Below are 26781 nucleotides of genomic sequence, written 5' to 3'. Positions count from 1 at the left end.
ATTAAATTATATATCATTAGTTATTTTATTTTACCGAGGTTATAATCTGTAACATTCTACTTTACAAAATATGAATTTAAATAATTAAATGCGTACAAAATTAAAAAGAAATACATATATAACCTAATATTTTTCATAATCATATTATTTTCCACCAATTCCTAATTTTATAAAAAAAAAATAACTCAATACAATAAAGTTATCCAGATCTATTAATTCTCGTGACTACGCAAATTTAACAAAAGAAAAATGAAGAGAATGCAATCATAATAGAAAGTAGAAACCAATCTACCTATAACATTTAATCCTCACCTCTCTGGAAGGGTGTTCCAAAAATCTCCCTCTAACCATTTTGTTTTGCCGCCGCGCGTACCGCCTGGTGCCGAGTTTCATGTTTGCTATACTCTCTTGTAAAAGCTTTTTTCCTTCCTCAGTGTTTTTCTCCTCCGCTGGTAGCATCAGGTACTGGTGAAACTCCTTTAGACCTAATGTTTGAAACACTCCTTTTGTGTAGTCTGGTGGACTGAAATTAAAAATGAACATTTATCCATTTGGTTTAACAAGTCAGTCACATGTGAGTCATGAACAATTAAGTATTTTTTTATTCTTTACAAGTTTGCCTTAGACTACAATCTCACCTGATGGTAAGTGATGATGCAAGATGGAAGCGGGCTAACTTGTTAGGAGGAGGATAAAAAAACACACCTCTTTCGGACATCGTACCGGAACGCTAAATCGCTTGGCGATACGTCTTTGTCGGTAGGGTGGTAACTAGCCACGACGGAAAGCCTCCCGCCAGCCCATAAGAATACCCCAGCCCTGCCCAGCTGGGGATCGAACCCAAGACCTCCGCCTTGTAAATTAACCACGCATACAACTGCTCCACGGAGGCCGTCAAGTAGGATAATATCGCATCGTAGGTCCAGTGGTTGACCTTAACGGCTTTGAATTTTCTTGGTTTAGGGAGATTTTCTAAGTCTAGATGAAAATATTGATGTTTTCTTGCAAGAATTTTTCAGTAGCAGCCTGTTACAAAGTAGGTTGATTTACTAATTCGATCATGGGGACTTAGGCTCCCTTCAGGCTATGAAAATATTGGGGATTTGTTTTATTTACAAAAAATTGTGGCAGCCCAAATTTGAAAAGTTGTTGGTGTCATTTAGTAAGCAAATTATTAAGCATACTGTCCCGGTCATTATAATTAACATCGTTGTGATATTTACAAACTAAAACATTATCACTGTAAGCCCGCCAACTCGCTCTGCAACAGCGTGGTGAGTATAAAAGCCAAATCCCCTCTTTAACATACAGTGTTGACCTTGAAGTGAGATATAAAATTTTTAAAAAATAGATTGATAATGTTAAGATTAAAATCAAACACTTTCAAACAATCAGTGAACATACTTAAAAAAAAAAGATTCCGACGAATTGAGAACCTCCTACTTTTTTTTAAAAAGGTTAATAAAAGCTTGTCACAAAAGGAACAAAAAACTATATAAAAAAATTGCGACCACAATATGTAATTATATTCGTTATAAATTCCTTCTAAGTTGTAACTTTTTTATGACGAAACGACCGGCTAAGTTGGAATGCAAGCAATTTTGCTTGAATTACCAACTCCCAATACATCATAATGAAAACAAGTGTCTCTGACGTACGAATATGAACTCTATTGCGATGGGTTAAATTTTATTTTAGTTTGCACGAACGTGGCATCCCTCGTAGTTTCTTGAAGTGAAGGTAATTAAAATAGGTTGTAATTTTGTTTTAAGGACTTACGTTAACCACCTGTCTTTATACTTTAAAATATCTTTACTCTATGAAAATTTTACCATTTACGTGAAGTTTTATTGAAAAATCTAGCTTAGTTGTAAATTGTTATATGCTTAGGTATTGTTAAGTGGGTTGTTTGGGTTTAAGTACCTAAATATTACACGTCCTACATATTTCACAGAGTATTTTGTGGATATATTTTTTACTAGTAGACGCCCGCGACTTCGTCCGCGTGAAACTCGATGTAAACTTTCAACTACCCCTAGCCTACCCCTACCCCTACCCTACTCCTACCTACCCCTACCCTACTTTTCTGGATGGGTTTTTAAACCTAGTGTCCGAAAAACCTAAATATCTTACGGAACCCTATTTTTTCCAAAACAAAATTTAGCCAATGTTACTTGTGGATAATGTAACTTTCGAATGGTGAAAGAAATTTTAAAATTGGTCCAGTAGTTTTTGAGCCTATTCATTACAAACAAACAAACAAACATACAAACAAAGTTTTTCTCTTTATAATATTAGTATAGATTAAAAATTTACGAATTTATTTATTACTTAAAATTTAAATGATGCATTACCTATTCATAAAGGTAAACAAGTTATCTACGCCAGAGTTGTCTACTCTACACCATAGGTATTACACCATACTTTTTTATAAGGAAGCTCGCGCTTGACTACGATCTCAGCTAATGGTAAGTTTAGACGACCTCCGTGGCGCGGTGGTATGTGCGGTGGATTTACAAGACGGAGGTCGTGGGTTCGATCCCCGGCTGGACCGATTGAGGTTTTCTTAATTGGTCCAGGTCTGGCTGGTGGGAGGCTTTGGCCGTGGTTAGTTACTACCCTACCAACAAAGACGTACCAAGCAATTTAGCGTTCTGGTACGATGTTGTGTAGAATCCGAAAGGGATGTGGATTGTCATCCTCCTCCTAACAAGTTAGTCCGCTTCCATCTTAGATTGCATCATCACTTACCATCAGGTTAGATTGCAGTCAAGGGCTAATTTGTAAAGAATAAAAAAAAAATAAGTGTAGATGTGGCCTAAGGTGGAACGCGCTTGCCTAGAAGATGCCTATTTATTCATCTTAAAGGTGCCCAGGTTGTACCTATAGAAATACATCTAAATGAATTTGAATATAAGACAATTTATGTCTCATAAATATACGTAGGTAATTTAATACATTTTTGCAAGTTTTTAACAAAAACATATATCATTAACTAGGTACATAAAAATCATACAAAAACACTATTAGGTACTATATTTTTCACACAGATCATATTTTAGATGTACTCACTTTTTGCTTCATAACTGTACCATTTATGATAACCAATTTCAATGTTGGTAACGTACAATATCGTGGCTATATTGTATCACATATTATAATGTATCACATACGACACATTAATAAATACTGTAAGTACCTAATTACATTCGCAGGTCACTAGACTTCGCGCCACGAAGAAAGTCTCGTATATCACGTAAAGTTTTATTGGCATTCATTGTCATTTGGTTATGGCGGTCTTATTGTCATTTGCGTAAGGTTTTAGCCGCGGGACATTTTTTGTGGTGCGGAGTCTACTCGATGTGTAACCTAATACAGTGTATAACAATACCATACAAGGGATTGGAACAATAATGATATCTAATGAAATACATGATTTCAGAAGAAACCCCGAAGGCAATATATCTTATCGTTCATTGAACCCGTAAACACACATATATTCGTGTATAGATGTGTGTGTGTGTGTTTAGCACTGTTTACGATATATCAAATATTAACATAAGAGATTATTGCCATTTTGATAGACAGAATTACTATTACCATATATCATATTAAAACTCCGATTGGAAAATTCTTCCACTGTTGGAAATTTGGTTGGTAAGCTACACTATCCCCGAGTGTTATAGGCTATATTTATCCTCGTATTGCTACGGGAATGAGAACTACGCGGGTGAAAGTGCGCGGCGTCTGCTATTTATGAATAAACTGAAACGGACACAGCAGCTCGACCGTCAAGCCTGCCTCCTAGGAAAGGCTCTGGCAGTGACGTAGCGTGCCCTTTATCAAAATTAATTTTGAATAATAATTAAAAAAAATATATATATATTTTTTCCAAATTTTATCTATTTATATGTTATAACATATAAGTTGTCGTAACGTTTTTTGGGGATTTTTGGGGGGCGGGACTTATCGGGGCGTTTGTCTATACAGGAAGAAATTTTTTCAAGTACGGATATTTTTATATTTTGTACATAAACAAAATTTAATGAACACGTATTTTTTCTTTTTTTTTTTAACTCAAAAATAACAAAGTTATCGTTAGCTAAAGTTATTTACGTTTAAACAGAATTTGAGGGTCACCCTATCGCTGTACTAGGTAATAGGCAACTACAAAATCAGCTGGTAGGTAGGTTAGCGAGCGCCCGCGCCGAGGGCCGTTGACCTTTGTGCGTTTATTTTATTTTTGTTTGATACCTATTATTTTTATAATAATTAAAGGTCGTCACTTTTGAGCTGAGTACCGATATTCCTTTTATACTTTGCGTAATAATAATAATAAAAACTATGAACTTTCGATTGAAATAATGAAATACAAATGATGATTATTATTACGCAAACTTTTGCATTAAAGGCGTATTTAAAAAATTGTAATCAGCATATTTACATTCATCAATGATATCTACTTACTAAGTTTGTTTTTGTTAATTTGAAAATTTTAATCACTGTATTTTAACAATTGTTCGAAATGAAGTCCATTCCTTTCAAGGCACAACCGAGCACGTTTTAATAAAATTTTCATTTAGTTTATTTATAACACTTGTTCCTCACATTAGGCACTGCGGGGTTCAGGATTCCTTGGGCTCGTGGCCTAGGAACACTCACTCGTACATTGTGCAAGCTGCACGAAGGCGTTCATTGCTGAGCAAATACACTCGCCCTATTTCGTAATAGTCGCGATTTGAAAATCCCGACATAGTAAATGCGCAAGCGACGGCAGATTGTCTGTCACTGGTCGCCCATCGGCAATTCGGTAGGCGTCCTCAGGGATTTTTCGATCCCCTCACCTCTGCCACCCCCGTCAGTCGAAGCCGAAGCGATATGCCTACGGCCGGTATTTCTTTGTCGGCGTCTTACAAAGTGCCGCCAGCATTTGCGCAGTTTGTTTGGTAATGTGTCCATTATTTTGTTATTTCTGAGACATAAATTGATAAAAAAAATTACATAAAATGTATCGAACTGTTTGTAGATTTATGTTCTATTAATGATATTGAACCACGAAAAAAAATATCGGTACTAAAGTCCGAATCACCCTGTATATCTGGTTGATATCATGGGCGTTTCAATGGTTATATAAACAATGAAATGCCTTTTCTAATTTTCAAATTTAATAAAAAAAAATTACATGAGCAATCTTACTCGTATATGTGGCACTGTGGATTCAATTTTACTAATTTTAGCTTTCACGCGTAAGGGGCCCTGTAGTCTGGGGACCCCGTATCATTATACGGCTGTTACGACGGTAGCTACGTCCCTGGGCTCTGGGTTCGAATCCTTGGTCAAGTCACAGAATGCCTACTGAGCTTTTAATTCTAAGAATTTTTCAGTACAACTTTCAGCCGGAATTTGGAAGTTTGTAGTAAATTACAACCCCGTGCCTCTGATAAGCCGCCGGTACCAGTTATTATCATCAAAATCCGATAGTGGCCGTTATTTAAAATTATCACCGTAATCCCGCCAATCCGCATTTAAGCAGCGTAGTGGTTCCAAGATCTATATCACCTCCTCTATAAGCAGGAAGGCCTAGCCGTAATAGTCAGTTAAAATAGACTGATTTAGACTATAGTAGAAAAAAGTCATACATACAGCCGAACGTAGAAGCTCCTCCCTACCTACTATGTTTCAGTGAGTAGTAAAATGACTTTATTTATAAGATGTTAGGGCTTCAGTTTCCAATTGCATCGCTATCGGGGTCACCGGTCAAGGAATGGGACGTAAACACTGGGATCTTAGCGGTTTAAGGTGGTTTAATGAACAAATCGCCCTCGGTGAAGGAAGCCGTATAAGTGCTCGTAGCGCAATGCTGGAAGTGCCAATTTATTTTTTTAAACTGCTGACTTTTCGGCTGACTCTACCCAGTGAGCGACTTACTGGTAGTAGAGTTATAAACTGGAGTTTTACCTGGTGGGAGCCTTCGGCCGTGGCTAGTTGCCACTCTACCGGCAAAAGCGTCAAGCGATTAAGTGTTCCGGTACGATGTCGTGTAGATACTGAAATGGGTGTGGATTTTCATCCTACCCCTAACAAGTCAGCCCGCTCCCATTTTAGATTGCATCATCAGGTGAGATTGTAGTATGAATTAAAAAAATAAAAAACTTGACGTTTCTAAAGTGAACAACTGCTGGAAGTTGTCGATTTTAGAAATTGAATTAATATAATACCTGCATTTTTTATTGTTAATTTATTGACAAGTTACTCTCTTGACTGCGATTACTCCTTGAGATGATCAATGTTCAATGACCATGTCACAGACGATGTTGTCTAACATCGTGCTAATTTTGTTTTTATGCGGCATAGTGCCGGAAATCTAAATCTATACGGCAGTACAATTGTATATTTAATTACCTAATAATAAAGTAATTATCTCCGGCTAAATCTCATTACTAGACTAGATCTTAGCCAACTAAAAAAAAATAACTTTTAGGAAGGAAACTGATGGTAGAACTTTGTGGTAACTGATTTTTGATGAAGATTTTGAGGTTTTTAACACGGAAGTCATGGGCGTCTACTGGTTTGTAATATTTGAAATTTTTTGCATATTTTATAACCATAACTAAATAATTCTCATTTTTTTTCACCAAATAAGCGATAATAGACCAACGGGATCGAATTCTAGACTTTCTCTTCGAATTCGAGTCCTGTTAACCGGGAAGTTATTGAGTATTTAACTATTTAAGTATGGAAGTATGGATGTCACATCTAGGCGCGTTTCCCTTAGCAACTACATCGGTGTTCGCCGTAGGTTGCGGTGGCTATCGGTGCAGTATAACTTTATACTAGTCGTTACGTGCCAGTACATACCTACCAATACCTACCACTGCCCACTGATGTACAATCGCGTAGTCTTGATACTTGATAAAAAATCCATACTCTACCAATTCTTTCTATTGTTTACTAATGTACAATATTGTAGTCTTAATACTTGTTAAAAATGTAAAAAATCCATATTAGATATTTATTATGTTTCGTCTGAACAGCTAGGAGTTCTTATGGCTAAGTATGATCATGACATCCACAGAATAAATAATGATCCAGAATGATAATATTGATTTACGTAATTGTTGCAAGTGTTAAATTTTGAAATACAACGTATGAAAAAAGTAAATACAAACTTTTTTGTATATACTTTGGCGGATGTCAAGGAGACGCAATTTTTTTTATGGCTCTCATCGACTTTACCACGCTGCTTGTAAAGACTCATTCTGGATCATCTTTATTCTGTGCCACATCATCAACCATTTACAAAGCCCGCCGATTCGCATAGAAATTACGTGGTGGGTTATTTTGACTAACTTAAAAGCTCATTTTCGTTATCTCAAGGTCATCTGTTAGTACAGTATACTACTATCTAATATACGAGTAGTATAAAAGGAGATTCTGTCCAAAATATTCAATTAAATAAATATCTAGCATTAGAGAAGGATTGATTCGTCCAATGATTCATGATACTCTTTCATTTAAAACACCTAAATCGAAAGACCCCCAATTCTTTCATAAGGCCACCCATTAACCCAAAAATTTCGATTTAAATTCATTAATATTTTACGTCAATGCGTTACATCGACTATAGAAACTGTAGTGGTTCTGAAGGGCCTAGCTTACAGCTCATAAGCTCCACTTGATATCCTTTCACCAAAGATCAAAGAGAGCCGATACTTTGAACGCGTCACGCCTCGAAATTCAGTTTTTCTCATCTCGACGAGGTAAGAGCTGTAGACAATGTGTTTTTTTTATTTAGTAAATGTATTCCTAATTTATTTCATACCTTTTGGTTTTCGTAATAAAAAGATGTTAGAGATATATAGATAATAATAGATGTTAAAGATTTTAGACTTCAGTAGTCCTAGACCTCATTAGGATTTAGGACTAGAAGAGTCCAGTCACTAAAAAAGTATCAAAAATGTCTATGGATAATGTTAAGTGCTAGAGCTAGACTAAAGAAGAGAGATGATGTTAATGTTAAGAACACGTTTTCAGTTGTCTTTTATTAAAAGTTAATTTAAATACATACGTAGGTATGTAATATGTTAAAATATGCATTTGTTAAAAAGACTTTATAAATTATTTAAATATTTCTGGATGTACAGGTAAATAAAATATCCCGAGTACCAAAGACAACAAATTGCCATTTAAAAATAGAGTCGCGTGAAACTTGAGAGCAGAGTGAACCGTGAATGAACCGCAGTCCGCAACTCTAGAGTAGCAGATGCCACTCGCGCGGCCATCGCCCGCGCTTTTTTGTTTTTTTTTTTTATTGCTCGAGAGGCAAGGGGTGGTGGCTAATGTGTTTGATTTCCTATATCTGACGAATTATAGTTTAGACACGTTCTATTTTTAAAATCGATACTATGGTACCAGTACATACGAGTTTAAGTACATACTATAAAATGTAAACAATTCACGTACCAACTTAATCGAATGTCTGTCTTAATTTTTATTTCCCTAGTTGTTGAATTTCTCAAATATCTAATAATTATTAAATTTTTAATTCCCATCGATGTACCTATCAGTTATAAAATCTTTTGAAAACCAACTAAAGTTCTAGATTAATTTTTCTTTTTTTTTTAATTGTTTGCATTCACGCCTGATACAGCTTACTGTTAAACGCACTTACTTGGATGCCTATTTTGACTTGCAAGTTTATAATGTGGGGTCACCTTTCAACTTGGGACCATAGTCCATCGGCACATCTAATTCTGAGTTTTCTTGTTAGGCCCATAGTTATGTAACTATAGACAATAGAGAGGTATAAAAAGGGAAACTGCCTACTGACTTTCCATCCATCCTCTGCTTATTGTGTCTGTCATGGAAGTCGAGCAGTTCGTCTATCAAGCCTTCCTCCAGCATGGAGTCCACTCGGGCGTTGAGGCGTTCGTCGTGGACGCTCTGGAATAAAAAAAAAACAAAATATAAGTACATGGGTATGGGAGGGACATTACTAAGGGTGTGTCTCACAGAGGGTGCTTTTTTATAACTGATTTCATGGCTCTGTTCTAGACCTTTTAAGCCTGTTGTTATAGAGGGTGTGGGTTTATTTACACACACATATATTAAGTTAGATACTGGGGTATCAAAGTAAACGAGTCCTGCCAAGAGTCTAGAACGTAGTGGGAGGTTAGAAGCTATACCTCAAAAGTCCCCAAGACTATAATGGACCCGCCAATGCATAGCTTTAAGCAATGTGTTAAAAAATTTACTTAGTCGAGGTTACTACATCATTATTGAGTTTCTTAATGATAAAGGTGCTTGGAGGCCATTGGATCAGCTTCCACCTTCACACAGGAAGTAAAACTATAAGAAATTGTAATGTTGTCATCAATTGTAAATTATAATATTGTATGTATTTTTTTAAAAAGAGCAACTGTTGATTTTCTTGCCGGTTTCTTCTCAGCAGAACCTGCCTTCCGAACCGGTGGTAGAATCTTTACAAATAGTCAACAGACGTATCAAAAGTGCTTGTAAATTGAGCCTACCTAATTGAAATTGAATTTCGATTTTGATTTTACCAATATATGAAATGTCCGTTCACTTTAATTTTCAAAAGGCAATGGATATTAAATACCATACTTGCCGGAATAATTACAGGCATATGAGGCTGAACACGCCTCACATTAATGGATACCCTGTGAAGTGTTGCTCTATTTAAAGATTATAGTATGTTACTTACCATCAGATAGGTGCTCCGTCAGTTATTAAAATAAAATAACTCTATGGGCAAAGCGTAAGAAACGAGCTTAAAGGAGCTTTTGTAAACTCCGCTGTAGATCGGCTATAGGTAGCGGTCTCACAAGTGGGTCACGGACTCACAAAACCACGACTTCTTATTGCACTAGTGCTGCACAATGGCGATGCACACGCCCTGCAATGTACCTCTGATCCCTTTGTTTCGGCGCTAGGGTGGCCATGCCCTTCAGTTCCTGCGAACGATTTGTGCCAAGCGCCTATAGCGGGCATTGTCACGTTAGAGTTCTTGGGACTATGAGCAAAATATTTATTCATAATCATATAGCTCAAACTTTGTGTATGTGATGACATGTCGCACGTAATTATAAACGTAGCGAAGCATGGTGTTGGGGCGTTTCATTGCGTCCGATAATAAATATTAACTTGAAGTTTTTTTACACTAAATTTCAGTCCAATCAAACGTCAGGACCTAGTTCTAATTTAGCTTTAAAAATTGAAGTTCAACAACTAGTTCTATCATAATCCCACAATTTAACATAATTAAATCATAATCCCACAACCCGGAATACAAATAAAATTATTAAACTTTTGCAGTCCATTAATGATAAAAATTTGCTTACAAAGTTACGGCCCTGCAACCCCACTTCACCTAAAATCTATGGTTTACCCAAAATTCACAAGCCAGACTGGCCTTTGAGACCTATTGTCAGTCAGATTGATTCACCCACATACATGGCATCAAAAACATCTCGCGACGTTACTCAAACCGTTTACAGGCAATACCAGTAGTTTTGTTAAAGACTCGAAACACTTCGTTCGTATAATTAAAAATGAAATTATTAGTGACTCAGAGATTATGGTGAGTTTTGATGTGGAGTCCTTGTTTACGAATGTTCCTGTGGAAGAAGTAATTTCATTAATTAAGGGTTTCATAACGGATTCAAAACTACCATCGGCTTACTTGGATTTGAGTGAGTTTTGTCTTAAAAGTGGTTATTTTATGTGGCGAGGTGACTATTATAGCCAAATAGACGGTGTTGCCATGGGGTCGCCGATTGCACCTGTAGTGGCCAATATATTTATGGAGTGGGTGGAACACGAGTTGGTCGATAAAATGACGTATAGACCGCGTTTTTGGCTGCGTTATGTGGATGATGTGTTTGCCATTGTAAACAGGGATGATTTGGCCATAATATTCCAGTGTCTCAACAGTCTACATGAGAAGGTTCATTTTACGAAAGAGGAAGAAAAAGAGGGCGGTCTGCCATTTTTAGACGTGATGGTGATCCGGGGGTCTGGTGGTGAATTACATACAACGGTGTACCGAAAACCGACTCATACCAACAGATATCTTCATGCGAGTTCGCACCACCATCCGTCGCAGATATCGTCGGTACCAAGAAGCCTCATAAATCGAGCCCTAAGTCTTTGTGACCCACCCTATATTGAGTGCGAACTAAGAGTGGTGAGACAGGCGCTGGAGAACAATGGCTATAGTTGGCGTCAGAGTTCCAGATGGGCACAAACAACAACTAGGCGGAAACCGTCCTGTGTGAACCGGTCTCCAGTGTACTTAACATATGTGAAGGGCGTGACGGACAAAATCAGCCACTATCTCCGACGGAGATTTGACATAGTGACGCGATTTCGTCCACCTGCACTGGTGAAGAGTATACTGCGATCGCCTAAGGATAGGGATCCGCTGAACGTGCCCGGGGTGTACAAGATTCCGTGTGACTGTGGTAGATCATACATCGGTGAGACTCGCCGTAACATCACCACAAGGGTAAAAGAACACATACGGAGCATGAAGAATGTGGACACGGACGGTTCAGCAATAGCCGAGCATGTTCTAGCTTCGGGTACGACTCATTATATCCGTTTTGATAAGGCTTCTGTATTGTCAAGGGAAAAGTTTCTAGTACCTCGTAAGATACGTGAAGCGATAGAAATTAGTCGTCACCCGAATTTTAATCGGGATCATGGATGGTTGCTGCCCACAGCGTGGAAACCGCTATTTCTTTCATTGTCACATACAACAAACTTGGAACAAGATAGCATTAGTTCGGTTTGCTTACAAGAAGACGAGTCTAATGAAGATGTCATTAATGAACCGTCGGAGAGTGTAACGGAACCTTCACTCCCCACCACTCAACCCCTCTCCGCGCGCGCAATGCGTGCAGCAGCGCGTCGCGCAGCCGCTTCGCAGTTTGGATCGTGCCGCGATGCAAGAACCAGCTCATGACTAAGGGCCCCGTATGGGTTCGAAACTAGTCGGGCATACTCCGACGTAATATCACGTGAGTTTTAGCCGTGTTTCATAATCATTTAATATGAATAACACTCACGATAGTTTAAATTCTAAAAACTAGTTCTAATTTAGCTTATAAAAATGTAATGCATAAAAGTTTTGTGGTGGCATTCCTTCAAAACGGCTCGAATGATTTTAATATTTTTTCGTATATTTGATAGGTATAATAATACTAGGTTGTCCTGCAAAGTTTTACTCTGGTAAAGGTGATTTGTCTTAACATCAGATGAAATTCAATTATTTATTACTTAAAAAAAACAATATAGTATACTATAAAATAAGAATAAATATGTTACCTTCTATGCTAATTAGTCTAATTAAGGCTAATTAATATAGTGTAATAAACTGTGTAAGCCACTGGCTAGAATTGACCCAGGACTTTACCGATAATTCGTACAGCGTGGTCACCGCATTCAATATCCTCGTGCCGAATAGCGCGTAATAAGTATTGAAAGCTCCGCATTACGGCACGATTATTTGCGAACGTGAAGTTTTGCTGTTTTAGTGTTTTAGTAGAATATGATTAGCTATTATTATATTTTGAATAGTGACTAATTTAGTTTGCAGTTATCCATCCGCGAAAACTCTACAAAGCCAAGCGACAACGTCAACCTTTAGCCCTTATTCGCACGAGAGTTTATTTAACGGCTGTTCAAAAGTGTTCAAATATAATATGAAGCTAAATGAAGGTCTATGTCCCAAAATTGATAATGCAACACTGATCGATAAAAAATGTCTTCTGGACCCACCATTAATCTCATCTTCCTGCTAGCTTTATTTTTTTTAAAGAAAACAATGAAATAAAAACATTTATTTCATAAATGGTGCAACATTTAGCATCTTAACACTATTGTAGTGCCTGATACCCTGAGACCACTTAGGCAAGTCAAAAACCAAAAGTGGTCTAAGCATCAGAACATAACTAAGTCATATTTGTACTCTGGATATATTATTAAGGGTAAGTATTAAGTATGAAAACCCCGGTGGAGTTATTGAGATGTACATGTGTGGAGTTATTTAGTGGTACAAACTGACTGACTGATTTTCGGATACAATAGTAATACAAACATAGTCCTTAATAAGCGCTGACGCCTGTTATTACCGCGTAATAAACGCGCCTTGTTTTATACAATCGTGACCAGTTGTGATTGTTATCGGTAGGGATGGAACCGTACTGTGATAAGTAACGAGTAATTCATGTGATTTAAGTTTGTCAGTTTGTATCGATAGATATCATATTAATTATTCACTACAACCTGTAGGATGGAGGGCCCACTAAAAGGAGGGCCTTACATACTTTTTTTATTATTATTTATTCTTTACAAGTTAGCCCTTGACTACAATCTCACTTGATTGTAAGTGATGATGTAGTCTAAAATGGAAACGGACTAACTTGTTAGGAGGAGGATGATAATCCACACGTCTTTCGGTTTCTACACGACATCGTACCGGAACGCTAAATCGCTTGGCGGTACTCCTTTGCTTTGTGGTAACTAGCCTCGGCTGAAGCCTCCTTGGACCAATATCTGAAATATTTCGTAAATTTAATTTTACGATTATCGTAATGGTTATTGCCTCAAGACTATCTAAATATTTTACTAAAAAAATGAAAACTGAAGTTCGATAGTCCAGATATGTTTCCATTGTTATATGTTTTCAAAAAAACAATTTAATAAAGTAAGTAAGCAAGGTAAAACGAAATCTCAAGCTAGTTTATTCTAGGAGTTAATACATGCGACTTAATTCTAGGTTTCAACGTGGTATACTCGTGACTTTTATATACTAGGTATATTTTTTACATTGATACATAATAATACTTGTTTTATATATTTCTTGTATTGTTGTCATCAATGTAATCTATTTATATATATCACACGTGTAACTTCTCCAGCCAAAACTTTGATATAACCATGTTATGTTACAAATTCCTAAATAAAAGTCACTGCAGCACTATCAAGTGATAGTGGTATTTTTATGGTTCCGTAGTCTACTATATATAAGTGAGGGTAAGTATAAGGAACCCTTATAGTTTCGCCATGTCTGTCTGTGTGGCTCCGTGCTCCGTGGAAAGCTGTAAATTAGCATGAGCTTTTTTTAGGGTTGGTTCTTTGGTTTCGTTCAAGATGTCCTGAATTGCGAACCCTGGGTCAGAAACAATGAGTTTTTTTCTGGTATGAAATTCACAGAGCCCAGAGTAGGGAAGTTGGTGGTGTTACATCTCCACGCACGCGCCTAAGCCCGTCATTTCGCATTGGAGCAGTGTGGTGGACTAAGCTGCGTATCCCCTCTCATATACCCTGTAGTGGGTAAAAAGGCTGATAATGATGATGATGTGACGACAGACCTAGCAGATACAGTGGCGTGCACACCGTTTTTGAGTAGGGAAACATTACTTCTGCGTTCAGGTTCGTAATGACTTCTCAGGGTAGGCAACGCATGCTTGGATCTATGAAGTGCCACTGGACAGGTAAAGAGTTGAACGATCTAATAATTGTGTGTATTCGGTGATCACGTGAGTATGCTGTGGGTACGGTGAGTCTAGTTTTTGTTCCGTCCGAGGCGTTCATTAGTCATGGTTACAGCAGCCTTTCCTTTACATCGTTCCCCAGGACTTTTTTTTATTGATTGATAAGTTGGCCCTTGATTGATATTCGATAGCCTAGTGGACCTTTGTCTTCGATTCGGAGGGCGTAGGTTTGAATCCGGCCCGGTGCATGCACCTTCAACTTTTCAATTGATTTTAAGAATTTAAACATCACGTATCTCAAAAGGTGAAGGAAAACATCGTGAGGAAACCTGCATACCTGAGAATTTTCTTAATACTTCAGGTGTGTGAAGTTTGGCAACCGGCATTGGGCCAGCGTGGTAGACTAAGGCCTAACCCCTCTCATCATGAGAGGAGACTCGTGGTCAACAGTGAGCCGAATATGGATTATTAATGATGATGATGAATGAAAGTTGGTCCTTGTCTGCGATCTCACCTGACATTTAGTGACGATTTAGTTTAAGGCGTATGTCTTTGGGCGATGCCTCATTAATGCGTTGCGTTACGTCGTCCTAACGGATTAACGCCTTGTAAATCACAGCTGCGTTACGTTGACGCATGATGTCACAGCACAAGAGGACGCACCCAGTCAGTCTCAACAATGCCTACAAAACAAATGAGCACTGTCCGTCGTCCATTGAGACGTCGCATTGCCTGCGACGAAAAACGACGCAGCGTCGACGATATCGCGGCACACTAATGGGGCATCGTTTTTGTCGGTGGGCTGGTATGAAGATTTCCAAAATCTTGAATTTTAATTTGTTAGACATCAGATGATTGTGGTGAATAATGTTTTTGAGCGATATGGAAGGAAAGTGGTTAAAGAGAAAAAAAAACTATCTAATGGCCCATACAACAGTAATTTGACGTATATTGACCGTGAAATAAGTGATCGGTATTGCTACATTACCTAAAAGGTTCCACGATAAGAGTTAGCCTACGTAGGACGTATATTGCTACACTAAGTCAGTTGTACGTACTGCGGCTGAAAAATTCTAACATCAATCATCATCATCATCATTATCGGCCCACTACCAGGCCTTGCTCCTATAGAGGAAGGGATAGGATACCCACCACGCTGCTCCATTGCGGTTTGGCGGGCTTAAGGTGATAATTGTAGATTTTGTAACAACTACTGGCCAATGAATATACACCGGGGACACACTACTTAATGTATCTACTCTCAGAGTCTCAGAGGTACCGGGGTGTATTGTAATAACTCAGGTTGCCCACCAGGTTGAGAATTATACTCAAAAATCCTTATAAGAAAGAAAATCTCAGTATTTCATAGCCAAAGAGAAAGCAGGATATCGTTCGGAACCTCGAGAAGGCTTTATCCACTGGACGCCCATAAGTTCCTCGAGTTATGCTTGGAATAGGTCGATGAATTAAAATAAATGTTTTTTTTTTGAGTTGATTCGATTATTCCTAAGATTATATCGTTACAAATGAGGTTGAGATGTTACATTTTGAATTTCTTACGATGCAAGTAAACCTCAATTAGTCCAGTGAACAAAAATTAAAGTGTTAAATATTGATACCGTGAATAAAAATACGTGTGGTAGCTCATTCGATTTGACACCAGAGGGCCTAGAGGCAGTTTGATACTGTTACTATCGCGTTAATGTAAACGCGAATTTCTAAATAATTGAAACAGCGCCATCTAGTGGCATTACTGCACAACTGTTTCAACTCCATATAAATTTGCGTTTACGTCAACGCGATAGTAACAGTATGAAAATATTGAAAACTCCCACTCAACAACATTTGAAGATTTTTAAAAATAGAGGTCTACATTAACGGAAATTACTACAAAACTATTGGTGTTAGAGAATTTCTACAAATAGATTCTTAAAGTAGACGAAATTTTGTAATAAAACTATCAACTTGTGAAACACTGTTTAATTTCTGTTTACTGGACTAAATACTTTATACTACGAGTTACGACCCAGGGCCTCGTGATCCAATGGCAAAAATCTAAGCACTGGACCATGATCGTACTTATGGATGTTATATTATGCCGTTGGGTTAAATGCCAAAGAGTGTCACTCAACCAGTTACCGACATTGGCCTTAAAGGCTTGAACGCAAAATGTATTTTAGGTATGTTTACACACCAAGATATACTTTTAGCATTATTTTGAACGCAAACACAATAAAATATAATTTTATCTGCATTATTAATATGATCTGTCACGCCTTATAAATCGCGTTGCGTCAAAATCTAAGTACCTGTCCTTGATACAACAAAGTTTAGATACACACACGAATGTGGTTAGGTACACTATTATTATACATTTGAACAAAACCCGTGTTAGGAGAAACAAAAATTTAAATAGTCTGGCCATAAATATAATAAACCTGGATTGGTAAACTACATACTTTTTAGTTTGCTGGAAAAAGTACTCTTAGTACGGTTTTGAAAATGGCGTTTATTTTACTGGCCAGGCTATATATGCATTGTTCGGCTTGATCGATTACTTAATTACAATTGTTTTCTTTTAGTTTTAAAAGGCACCCAAAAAATATGCACTTAGGAAAATTTCAACTTACCTACTGACTGCAACAATATTTTATTAATAAGAATATGTTACTGGAGTCAGCAACCAACTCACAGAGTTCACAGAGTAACTAGAAGCCGGGGAAACCATTTAAAAAAAAATAAACGTCACGCGTCTCCTTGACAACCGCATATACAATTTTTTTCATAATTAATATTTCAAAATTTAACATTAACTACAATTATGTAAAATATTATAATAATTTATAATTACTAATGAAAAATACTCCATCTTATTTCTTTAATTTTGTGAACAGTTTTTAAAATATATAAAAACATAAGACGCCATATTTCTTGAATAATATTGCAAATTACTGATGCGACGGTTCGTGTCGTATTGACTCGAGAATGTATTACTTTTTGAATTTCGTATTTGGAGCGGATACGACACTGTCGTGTTCCGCACACTCCGTCTGCATACTATTGATTAATCTGTGGCTACGTTCTATGAATGTTGCTCAACGTCTCATTTTTAGAACGCGTATAAATTGTCTAAATTTTTTTTATATCTCTGATTTGTTATTGACTGTTATATCTTAGTTATTACAATATCAATGGTACCTACTTTAAAAGTTTATACGTTTTGGCCGGCCATGACTCTTGTGAGGGATTTTTTCGTACGTTTTCCGTGGTAGGTATGTACTCATTCATTAAAATGCTGCCCGCCTTCGGTAATGTGAGATCCTAAGCGCGCCTATGCTAATTATTGTAAGCATTCCACATCTGATTGATGTAATGAATGAAAACATTTGGCTTTTAAATCAGAGGAATTGGCATGTTAATTCCTTCGACGTTTAAATGGTTTTTTTGACGAGTTCCATAGACAAACAATAAATTTCTAAAATTTAGCAAATAACTATTATTTAACATTTTTTTAATATATGATAAGTTATTTATTTTATTATTTATGAAATGTATTTTTAAAATATAATAGGCTAATTTGAATTAAGTATTTTGTAATATACACAGAATACAGAATAAATCCAGAATGAGTTTGTACAAGCAGCAAGGTGAAGCCAGAGAAACCTATAAAAACACAAACGTCACGCGTCTCCTTGACATCCGCATAATTATACAATTTTTTTTCATAATTTAACACTAACAACAATTACGTAAATTAATATAATAATCAATAATTACCAATAAAAAAATACTCCATCTTATTTCTTTAGTTTTTGTAAACAGTTTTTAAAATGTTTAAAAACATAAGATGCCATTTTCTAGAATAATATTGAAAATTACTAATGCGACGCTTCGTGTCGTACTGACTCGAGAATGTATTAGTTTTTGAATCTATACTAATATTATAAAGTTGAAGAGTTTGTTTGTTAGATTGATTAAATGCACTAATCTCAGGAACTACTGGTCCGAATAGAAAAATTCTTTTAGTGTCAGATATCCCATTTATTGAGGAAGGCTATAGGCTATATATTATCCCCGTATTCCTACGGGGACGGGAACCACGCGGGTGAAACCGCGAGGTGTCAGCTAGTTTTGTTAATGGAGCGGCTACGACATTGCGCTCCATCTGCCTTTACTTAATATTTTTAATCTGTGGATAAAACATGAAGATTAATCTGTCTATCCGTACCTATCCGTAGAGATGGACCTCGTAACATCTCTTTTGCGTGTCGAGGACCAGTTGTTATTAAACAAATCTAGCTAGTTTCCATTATAAAAATAAACAAACAAAAATATCATCTTGAGTGACACATATTCCCGATGCTCCCAATTGTGTTCCTGGTTAACCCTAATGACTTCGTCGCAGACAGACTATTTATAAAAATATTCAATTGCTCAAGAATTGTCGATGGGCATGGAAAGTTTTCCTATAAGTAAAAAAAAATCTAATTTATATCTATGTATTTTTTTATAATTCATCATCATCATTACAACCCATATACGGCTTACTGCTGAGCTCGAGTCTCCTCTCAGAATTAGTGGGGTTAGGCCAATAGTCCACCACGCGGCCCAATGCGGATTGGCAGACTTCACACACAAGGAGAATTAGGAAAATAGGATGTAATCCACACTCCTTTTGGTTTCTACACGACATCTTACCGGAACGCTAAATCGCTTGGCGGTACGTCTTTGTCAGTAGGGTGGTAGCTAGCCACGGCCGAAGCCTCCCACCAGCCAAAATCTTACGATGTTATTCCTTCACCGTTTGAGACACGTGATATTTAATTTCATAAAATGCACACAACTGAAAAGTTGGAGGTGCATGCCCCGGACCGGATTCGAATCCACACCCTCCGGAATCGGAGGCAGAGGTCATATCCACTGGGCTATCACGGCTCTTTTTTATAATTACTGCAGAATTAAAAGGTCACCAATCTGTGCATGTTCATAAGCCACATCAAGATTTATCAAACTTAGCTTTTGATTTTTGTAGACAAGATTACGCTCTCGCCTCTTGTGTAAATAGCGACTTTAATTTAGACTAAGACATGACATAGTAGGTATGTTATTCTCCTCTAAAACTTGATTATACATTTGCCTAAAACTTGATTTACAGGAAGCACACATTCTAAGCCATTGGGAATATAATTAAAGTCATACAAAGCTTCTGGTTGCAAGAACTGTAATATTAATAGATCTGTTAGTTTCTATATTGTCTGGAGGAATGTTAGAATGCATTTACAGATTACTGATAGATAATATTTAATGGAGATGAGATTATTAAATATTTACTAATATTAGGTATATGCTTTTTTAGTCACGTTACATTTCAGGAAAGGTATAAATAGGTAAATGAAATTCGAATGATTTTGAAAAAAAAACACATTTAAAAAAAGAAGTACCTAAGACAATAATAATAATGTGAGTGCGATACAAACAAGAGAAACTATTTTACTACTTATATATTTTATTAACTTTTAAGTTAAATAAAACAATGTTTACAGTTAGGCGATATTATAATAAAGAATAAATACGAGCGAAGTAAAAGTTCGAAAAAAAAATCAATGAGTTAAAATTGAATGAATCCCTTTAAATAGAATGGAAGAAAAATGATGCTCTTCTACAGAACATGCAGTCGAAATAGCTCTGGAAACTTTCTAAACAAAAATAATTCAGTGTTACCACATCGAAAGACATAAACATAAATAGAGCACTATACGTGAAAATGCATATGTCCCGTGTATTTTAGGACGTTCTAGTAATTAACAGAATGATCTATGGTTTCGAGACAATTTTTTTTGCTATAATTAGATTTCTGATTTGAGATGATGATAAGATGACTGACTGAAAAAGGAGGAATTCAATTCATCGGAATCTATTAATTATAGGTAAAGTCAGTTCTTGTGTGGAAACCCATAGATTATGGCAGGAGAACAATATGGATTTCAAGGCATGACGACGCCATTGATTTTAATGCTCATGTGCCTGATCATGGACGTAATAAAAAGTCCAGACACCATCTCCTAAACTAAAGAGTGACGCCAATTCTGCCAGTTGGCACGTATATTGCACATGGCATGATGATGACATGCACACAGATTTTTTTTAATGCACATATAAAGACAGAACGCCTTTAATTTTCTATATCTGGCAAATCCCCTTGACAAGCACACATAGATATTCGGCGCCATTAAGGTGCTTTAGATGTTTGACAGCGAGATACTGACGGGTCATTTTGTAAGTCTATGTCATGCCTGTAATTTGCAACTACTCGTACGAGTATATACTCTTTATACAGAAACAAAGCAATGCTAGAGGTAGAAATGAGCACGGTGGTAGTACATTCCCGGAAAGAGCTCCACTACTGTTTAGATCTTCTTTGCAGGTTTGCTGAATTAGTAACCAGAAGTGACACACTACTATTTATTTATAATAAGGATATATTGATAAAATTGCATAATGTTTAAATTCAATCTTCTAGAATGAATCATTCAACAATTCTCAAGACGCAAAAAGCTAATAGTACAACTTGTACAATTTTATGACTTATTTATAATTATAATATTACAGATTATCATTCTAGATTGAAATTAAAAGTCAGCCAATAAATAAATATATTAAAAAAAACCCAAACATTGATTTGAATACTATTTCATTTTAATTACAATTTTATTCTATCGAACGTTGCATAACAGCCATAACTGTTCTCATTTTAAAATTGAATCATTAAAAAAAAATTAGAGCTATCAATAATGGCTATTCGAATTCGAATTTTAAATTTAGAACGAACGTCTGTCTAGTTCAGAGGCGCTCGGCTTCCGCCTTTTTATCTCATTTTCGCGAACGCGTACGAAGTTGTCGTCGATTGACCTCGAGCGAGATCGTAAAACTAGTATATATCTACCTACGTAGTTTAGATTCGGCGGGAATTAAAATTCAGAAGGAAGCCAGCTGCTCGCTGACCGCCCTTGACTCCGCACCGGCGTCGGTTAGGGCCGACGCGCACTGCTCAATGGCTTTTTGTCACGGTGGTTTTTCGCGCAACGTGAGCGGCCAGGTCATAGGTTCTCAACCTTGTTACCACTGTCTTTAAAATTAAATTTATTCAGGCTTTTTTGCAAGCGCTTTTGAAAAGTAGTACGGTAGCGTCACTGAGCAATGATCACCGATAAGTAGATTCTGTTGAGATTATCCAGCAAAATTTAGTAGTTGTTACAATTTATAAATTGTAATTAATCCTAGTAGATATTTACTTACAAGTTATCCTGTTTTATGTGCAGAAAAAAGCATAGCCGAGAGCTTCCATGAATCGTTTTCGTTCATTATTATCATTTGTCATCAATTGTATATATCAGTCTATTTTAACGGTTCACTACAGACCCAGGCCTCCCTTCATATAGAAGAGAGGATATGGAGCTTAGACCCACCACGCTACTCCAATGCGGGTTGGCGGGCTTAGGGTGATAATGTTTTTTTTTAACGATCACTATCAGATGTTAATGATAATGACCGGGACCGACAGCTTAACGGGTTATCCGAGGGTTAACACCACAAATTAAAAGTAAAAAGTAAAAAGTTTAGAGCACATACATAATTCGTATGTACATAATTCTACTATAAAAAGACATTTAACAAAATATCTGACGCAACGCTTTCTGACATACGAGGGCAGCGGGCAAAGAAAAATTGAATATGCAACTGAATAGCCCTTAGTCTCTGAGAGTACACGAATTTGAAAATTCAGAGTAATGAAATCAAAAATTTCCAATCATAAACACTACAACTATCTATGTTTAGGATATTTTACTATTCTCGATGTCAGCGTTTGACAACAGGATTTTTTTTTTTATTCCTTACAAGTTAGCCCTTGACTACAATCTCACCTGATGGTAAGTGCAGTCTAAGATGGAAGCGGGCTAACTTGTTAGGAGGAGGTTGAAAAATCCACACTCCTTTCGGTTTCTACACGACATCGTACCGAAACGCTAAATCGCTTGGCGGTACGTCTTTGTCGGTATAGGTTCGTCGAACCTATGTCGAGTGAGTTCGTCATTTGTTCCGAACTTCATATCTAGTGCTAACACATTAAATCGGTGTTTAGAGCATAATTATTATGTTTTTATTCTGTTTTACCCATTCCTTACTTTTAATTTTTTCTTTATCTTTATCTTGAAAGACTCGGACACCTACAAAAGGGGCCTTCTCTATTACTTTGAGAACCTATGGGCTAGATGTATAAAAACTGGCATAAAATAAACAGTACGTGCCAAGTACAGCCCAGTATTGTGTTATCAGTCATCTATCTATAGACAATCCATTTATTAAGATAATAAACAAAGATAACAATCATAGATATGCCTTGACACCGGAAAACTATGTCTGTAATAAATAGTTTTATGCCAATCTCAATTAGGCCGCGGGCCTATTACAACAATGTAGACGTTGAGCCAAATTTTCTAATCTTTATCTAACTAATACTATAAACTAGCGACGACTTCTTCTGCGTGAAATTCCGTTTTTTAAAGGTAATAAATGTAATAACGGTTTTGTTCGTTTAATCTAAAGAAAATTGCTTGAGCTTTTAAAAATTTTAAAGCTTGAGGAAATACCATTAATTTGAAAATATCACCGACACTTAAATTTTGTTTTTATATATGTATCTATCAATCACTATCGATTTTAGTGATTGAAGGCTGAGTTGGCTTTATTTAATACTACTAGTTGGCTTTATTGAATTCAGTTTTTCACAAATCTCGCGGGAACTGTGGATTTTATGGATGAAAAGTAGCCTATGTATAAAATCTATTTCCATTTCGAATTTCAGCCAAATCGCTTCAGTAGCTGCAGTGTAAAGGAGGCATAAACATACTTTTACACACACACACACACACAAACTTTCGGCTTTGTAATATTAGTGTGATATTAGGTTGACTACTTAACGAATGTTATAGGAAATTGCGTTACATAGTTTCGCTTCAATTAAAAGATCAAAGCAAAATTTCCCGCATACATTATTTACCCAAGCAGTAGGTATTCAGGGAAAGTAGGCGGAAACGACTATTTTCACATATATTCAGGGACGATTGGCGTACGTTTGATGCAGAATGTATATGGTTAGTGGATGCAAAATGAAAGAGTAGGACAACTTTCAACTTTCTCCTGAATTTTAGGGTAAAAGTCACTCGTCGAATCTCGGGAGTTTTAATAATATTAGTCATGTATTATTCAACATCCTACTAATATTATAATCGCGATAGTTTGTATGGATGTTTGTTACTCTTCAACGCCGCTCCTACTGTTGAACCGATTCGGCTGAAATATGGAGATAGATTTTACTCTTGATTAACACACTACTTTTCATCCCGGAAAAATCCATGGCTCCCGAGGGATTTATGAAAAACTAAATTCCACGCGGACGAAGTCGCGGGCGTCCGCTAGTTCTGAATATTCCGTTTCAACCAAGCGAAAATCTCGTCGTCGAATCTTAGACCATTCGTATTTGTCGCCGCTCTTTTAGATAAACTTGACTACAAGTTACCATGCCAAGCCAGGAAGATTATAGCTAGTAGACAACCACTAAGAACGGATTTTGCGAGAGGGCCGGATTAAGGAAGTCTAAGGGCGGACGAAACAGGGTAGTTGACTCAAATTTTGCGGGCGTCTTCTACACGAATGCCACTGTTCACGGCGTCTCGCCGTTCTGTGTAACTCGTTGAATTGAGAAGGGAATAGTTCAAAACACGGTGCGTTTTGAACTATTCGATCACGTGTTACGTGTCACGTGCTAGAACTATCAATATGGAAGCGCTGGGGCCCGCGGGCGAGCCACTCAACAAACAAACGGACTCACCTTAATGGTTATGCAAATGGTGTCATTTAATTTGGCTGGCGCGGGCAAAGCGGGAGCGATGCAACGCTAGCAACGGTTGGAGACGGTCTCAAGATATAGGAGATATCGTGTTTAGTAAAACATATATTATAGAAGTAAAGTAAAGCGGGTTTCAGGCTGGATACTGGCGGCTCGAGACCGCTGTGTTTGGAAGTCCATGCAAGAGGCCTATGTGGCAGAAGTGCGTCCGTGCGTGTGTGTGAGTGTGTGTAAGTGTGTATGATTGTTACTCCTTGGGCGTGTGAGCTGCGGCTACTGAAGCGATTTGGCTGAAATTTGGAATGGAAATAGATTTTACTCTGGATATGCTATTTTTGCTATTTTTCACCCCGGAAAAATCCATGGTCCCCGCGGTAATTGTGTAAAACTGAATCCCACGCGAAGTCGCGGGCGTCTGCTAATATGAAATAAGTGACAAATACTCGTCTTACTTTTTCTTTCTTTCACAAGTTACATATAGCGTACTGGCTCGATTTGGTTTTACTCGTAAATCTACGAGTATCTACAGTACAAAATTGCCGCTCCCGCTTTTACGTTACACCACTCGCGGGACAAAGAACCCCGTGATATTTATAGTTGTAAAAAAGCGTTTGACAATATTAGATAGCTTTTTTGAACGGTAGAGCGGTATGCGGTATTTGAGGACTAAGAAAATAAAGCCCCAGTCACACTGATGCAAGCTCGCTTACACTCTGCTAGATGGCACTGTTTCCTATGTAGTATAGGGCAGTAGGGATTTTATATGTAGTATAGGGCAGTAGAGATCTTGTGATAGAGCTCGTTCGGGAAAGAACTACCGCTAAGCTTCTTAATGCCATCAAGCTGCATCATTGTTTCGATTTTAAGGGTATGATTTTACAAAGTGCCTATATGTGTACAGATTTTTGCATAGTTTTTTTTATTTTAATTTACAGCTTTTTAGAATACTTTTATATAGAATGTTTTCCTTAATAAAAAATAAGTTTCTGCTAATTAGTAAATAGTTAGTTATTAGTTATATCTGTTAATTAGTTTAAAATAATTATTGTATATCTGTCCCACGCAGATGAAATTTTTACATAAAAAAACTATTCTCAACATTATATATTATTTAGTTACTTAAATTTATAAGTAGGTAAAGATACCAATACATCACACTACTATATGACACGTTACAACAGTTTTTGTACGGTAAATAACTGACTAAAATCACCCCAGATGACAACAAGCAATGATGAGTTGGACAGTGTCTTTTCTTCGGATTTGATAGTCTATTTAATAATAGGCTTTTACGCAAATAATCGCGGAGATACTATTAACTATGCGTCATCACTTGATATACAACATACATATACAATATACATTTTGTTTTACATTAATTATACAGGGTGTTCTGGAGCATTTCCCATAATTTGAAGGTGTTGATGAGTCCACTTAAAGGGGGGAGGCGAACTGCACAAATATTTTTTTTTATGTTTTCATACAAATTAATTCAAATAATTCCGACTATCCATGTAACACACGCCTTTATCTATCTTTGCATTTTAAAATACGTAATCGTAGTGGTAAGACTGATGATATCGACGAGATATTGCAACTAGCACTCCGCATTTTGCTAGTAAGTTACTTCATAATATTTATCAATGAATAAGTTTGGCTAAGTCGTAATATAAGGATGCGATATAAGGGACATATTTTAAGATATATTTACAAAATAAATATTTTTTACTCCGAAAATAATCATTTTAGAACACATGTTCCTTAGACATTTTTATTTTCCGTAAAGAATATAACCCTAGAGTTATGGGAAATAAAATTCAAATTCAAATTTCATTTATTTCAATTAGGCTTAGTTTACAAGCACTTTTGAAAAGTAAGTTATGTCATGATTTAAAGGTGGTAATTGAAGTCGAAAATTTAAAATTCAAGTTACGAGGGTTCCAAACGCGCCTCGGTCCGAAAAGATAAACTCAGCCAAGGTTTATTTTTTGTTTACCACTATTTTACAAACTTACTTATCTAAAACTAAGTACACAATCGTATAGTTCAGTTCAACACCAAGTCATTTTATCATCTATAAGTATAATCCTTAACACTATAATAAAACTTTCCTATATGCTTGCGTTTAATAAAGACTTTGAACTTTTTGAATACTTTTGATTTTTGAGCACCCTGTATATATATATTTACTTTAAGCAGGTCATACGTCGTTTCCCTCCTACACAACCGGCCATCCGTAATAATGATATTTGACAAGTGACGTTAAGATTTCGGCATTATGACGAGGTGTAGGTGCTATCGAGGTCAATGAGCTTTGCTTGTATTAACGAATTGTTTCACTAGATAATTCGATCA

At 36.7% G+C, this 26781-nt stretch overlaps 1 protein-coding gene across 2 annotated transcripts in view; it reads right to left on the bottom strand.

Moving 5' to 3' along the window:
• Positions 1-26781, bottom strand: part of LOC112046289 (tRNA dimethylallyltransferase) — a 270203-nt gene that overhangs the window by 1246 nt on the left and 242176 nt on the right. For both annotated transcript variants that reach the window (XM_052885840.1, XM_024082887.2), the window contains 2 exons: positions 8831-8943; positions 313-523 (listed from right to left, as the gene is read on the bottom strand). In XM_052885840.1, the coding sequence (XP_052741800.1) occupies positions 313-523; positions 8831-8943 (324 nt within the window). The remainder of the gene's footprint in view (positions 1-312; positions 524-8830; positions 8944-26781) is intronic.

This window comes from Bicyclus anynana, chromosome 15, assembly GCF_947172395.1.
Source record: "Bicyclus anynana chromosome 15, ilBicAnyn1.1, whole genome shotgun sequence".
NCBI classification, from domain to species: domain Eukaryota; kingdom Metazoa; phylum Arthropoda; class Insecta; order Lepidoptera; family Nymphalidae; genus Bicyclus; species Bicyclus anynana.
The sequence above is the reverse complement of the archived record's forward strand: the minus strand, read 5'-3'. Positions and strand labels throughout refer to the sequence as shown.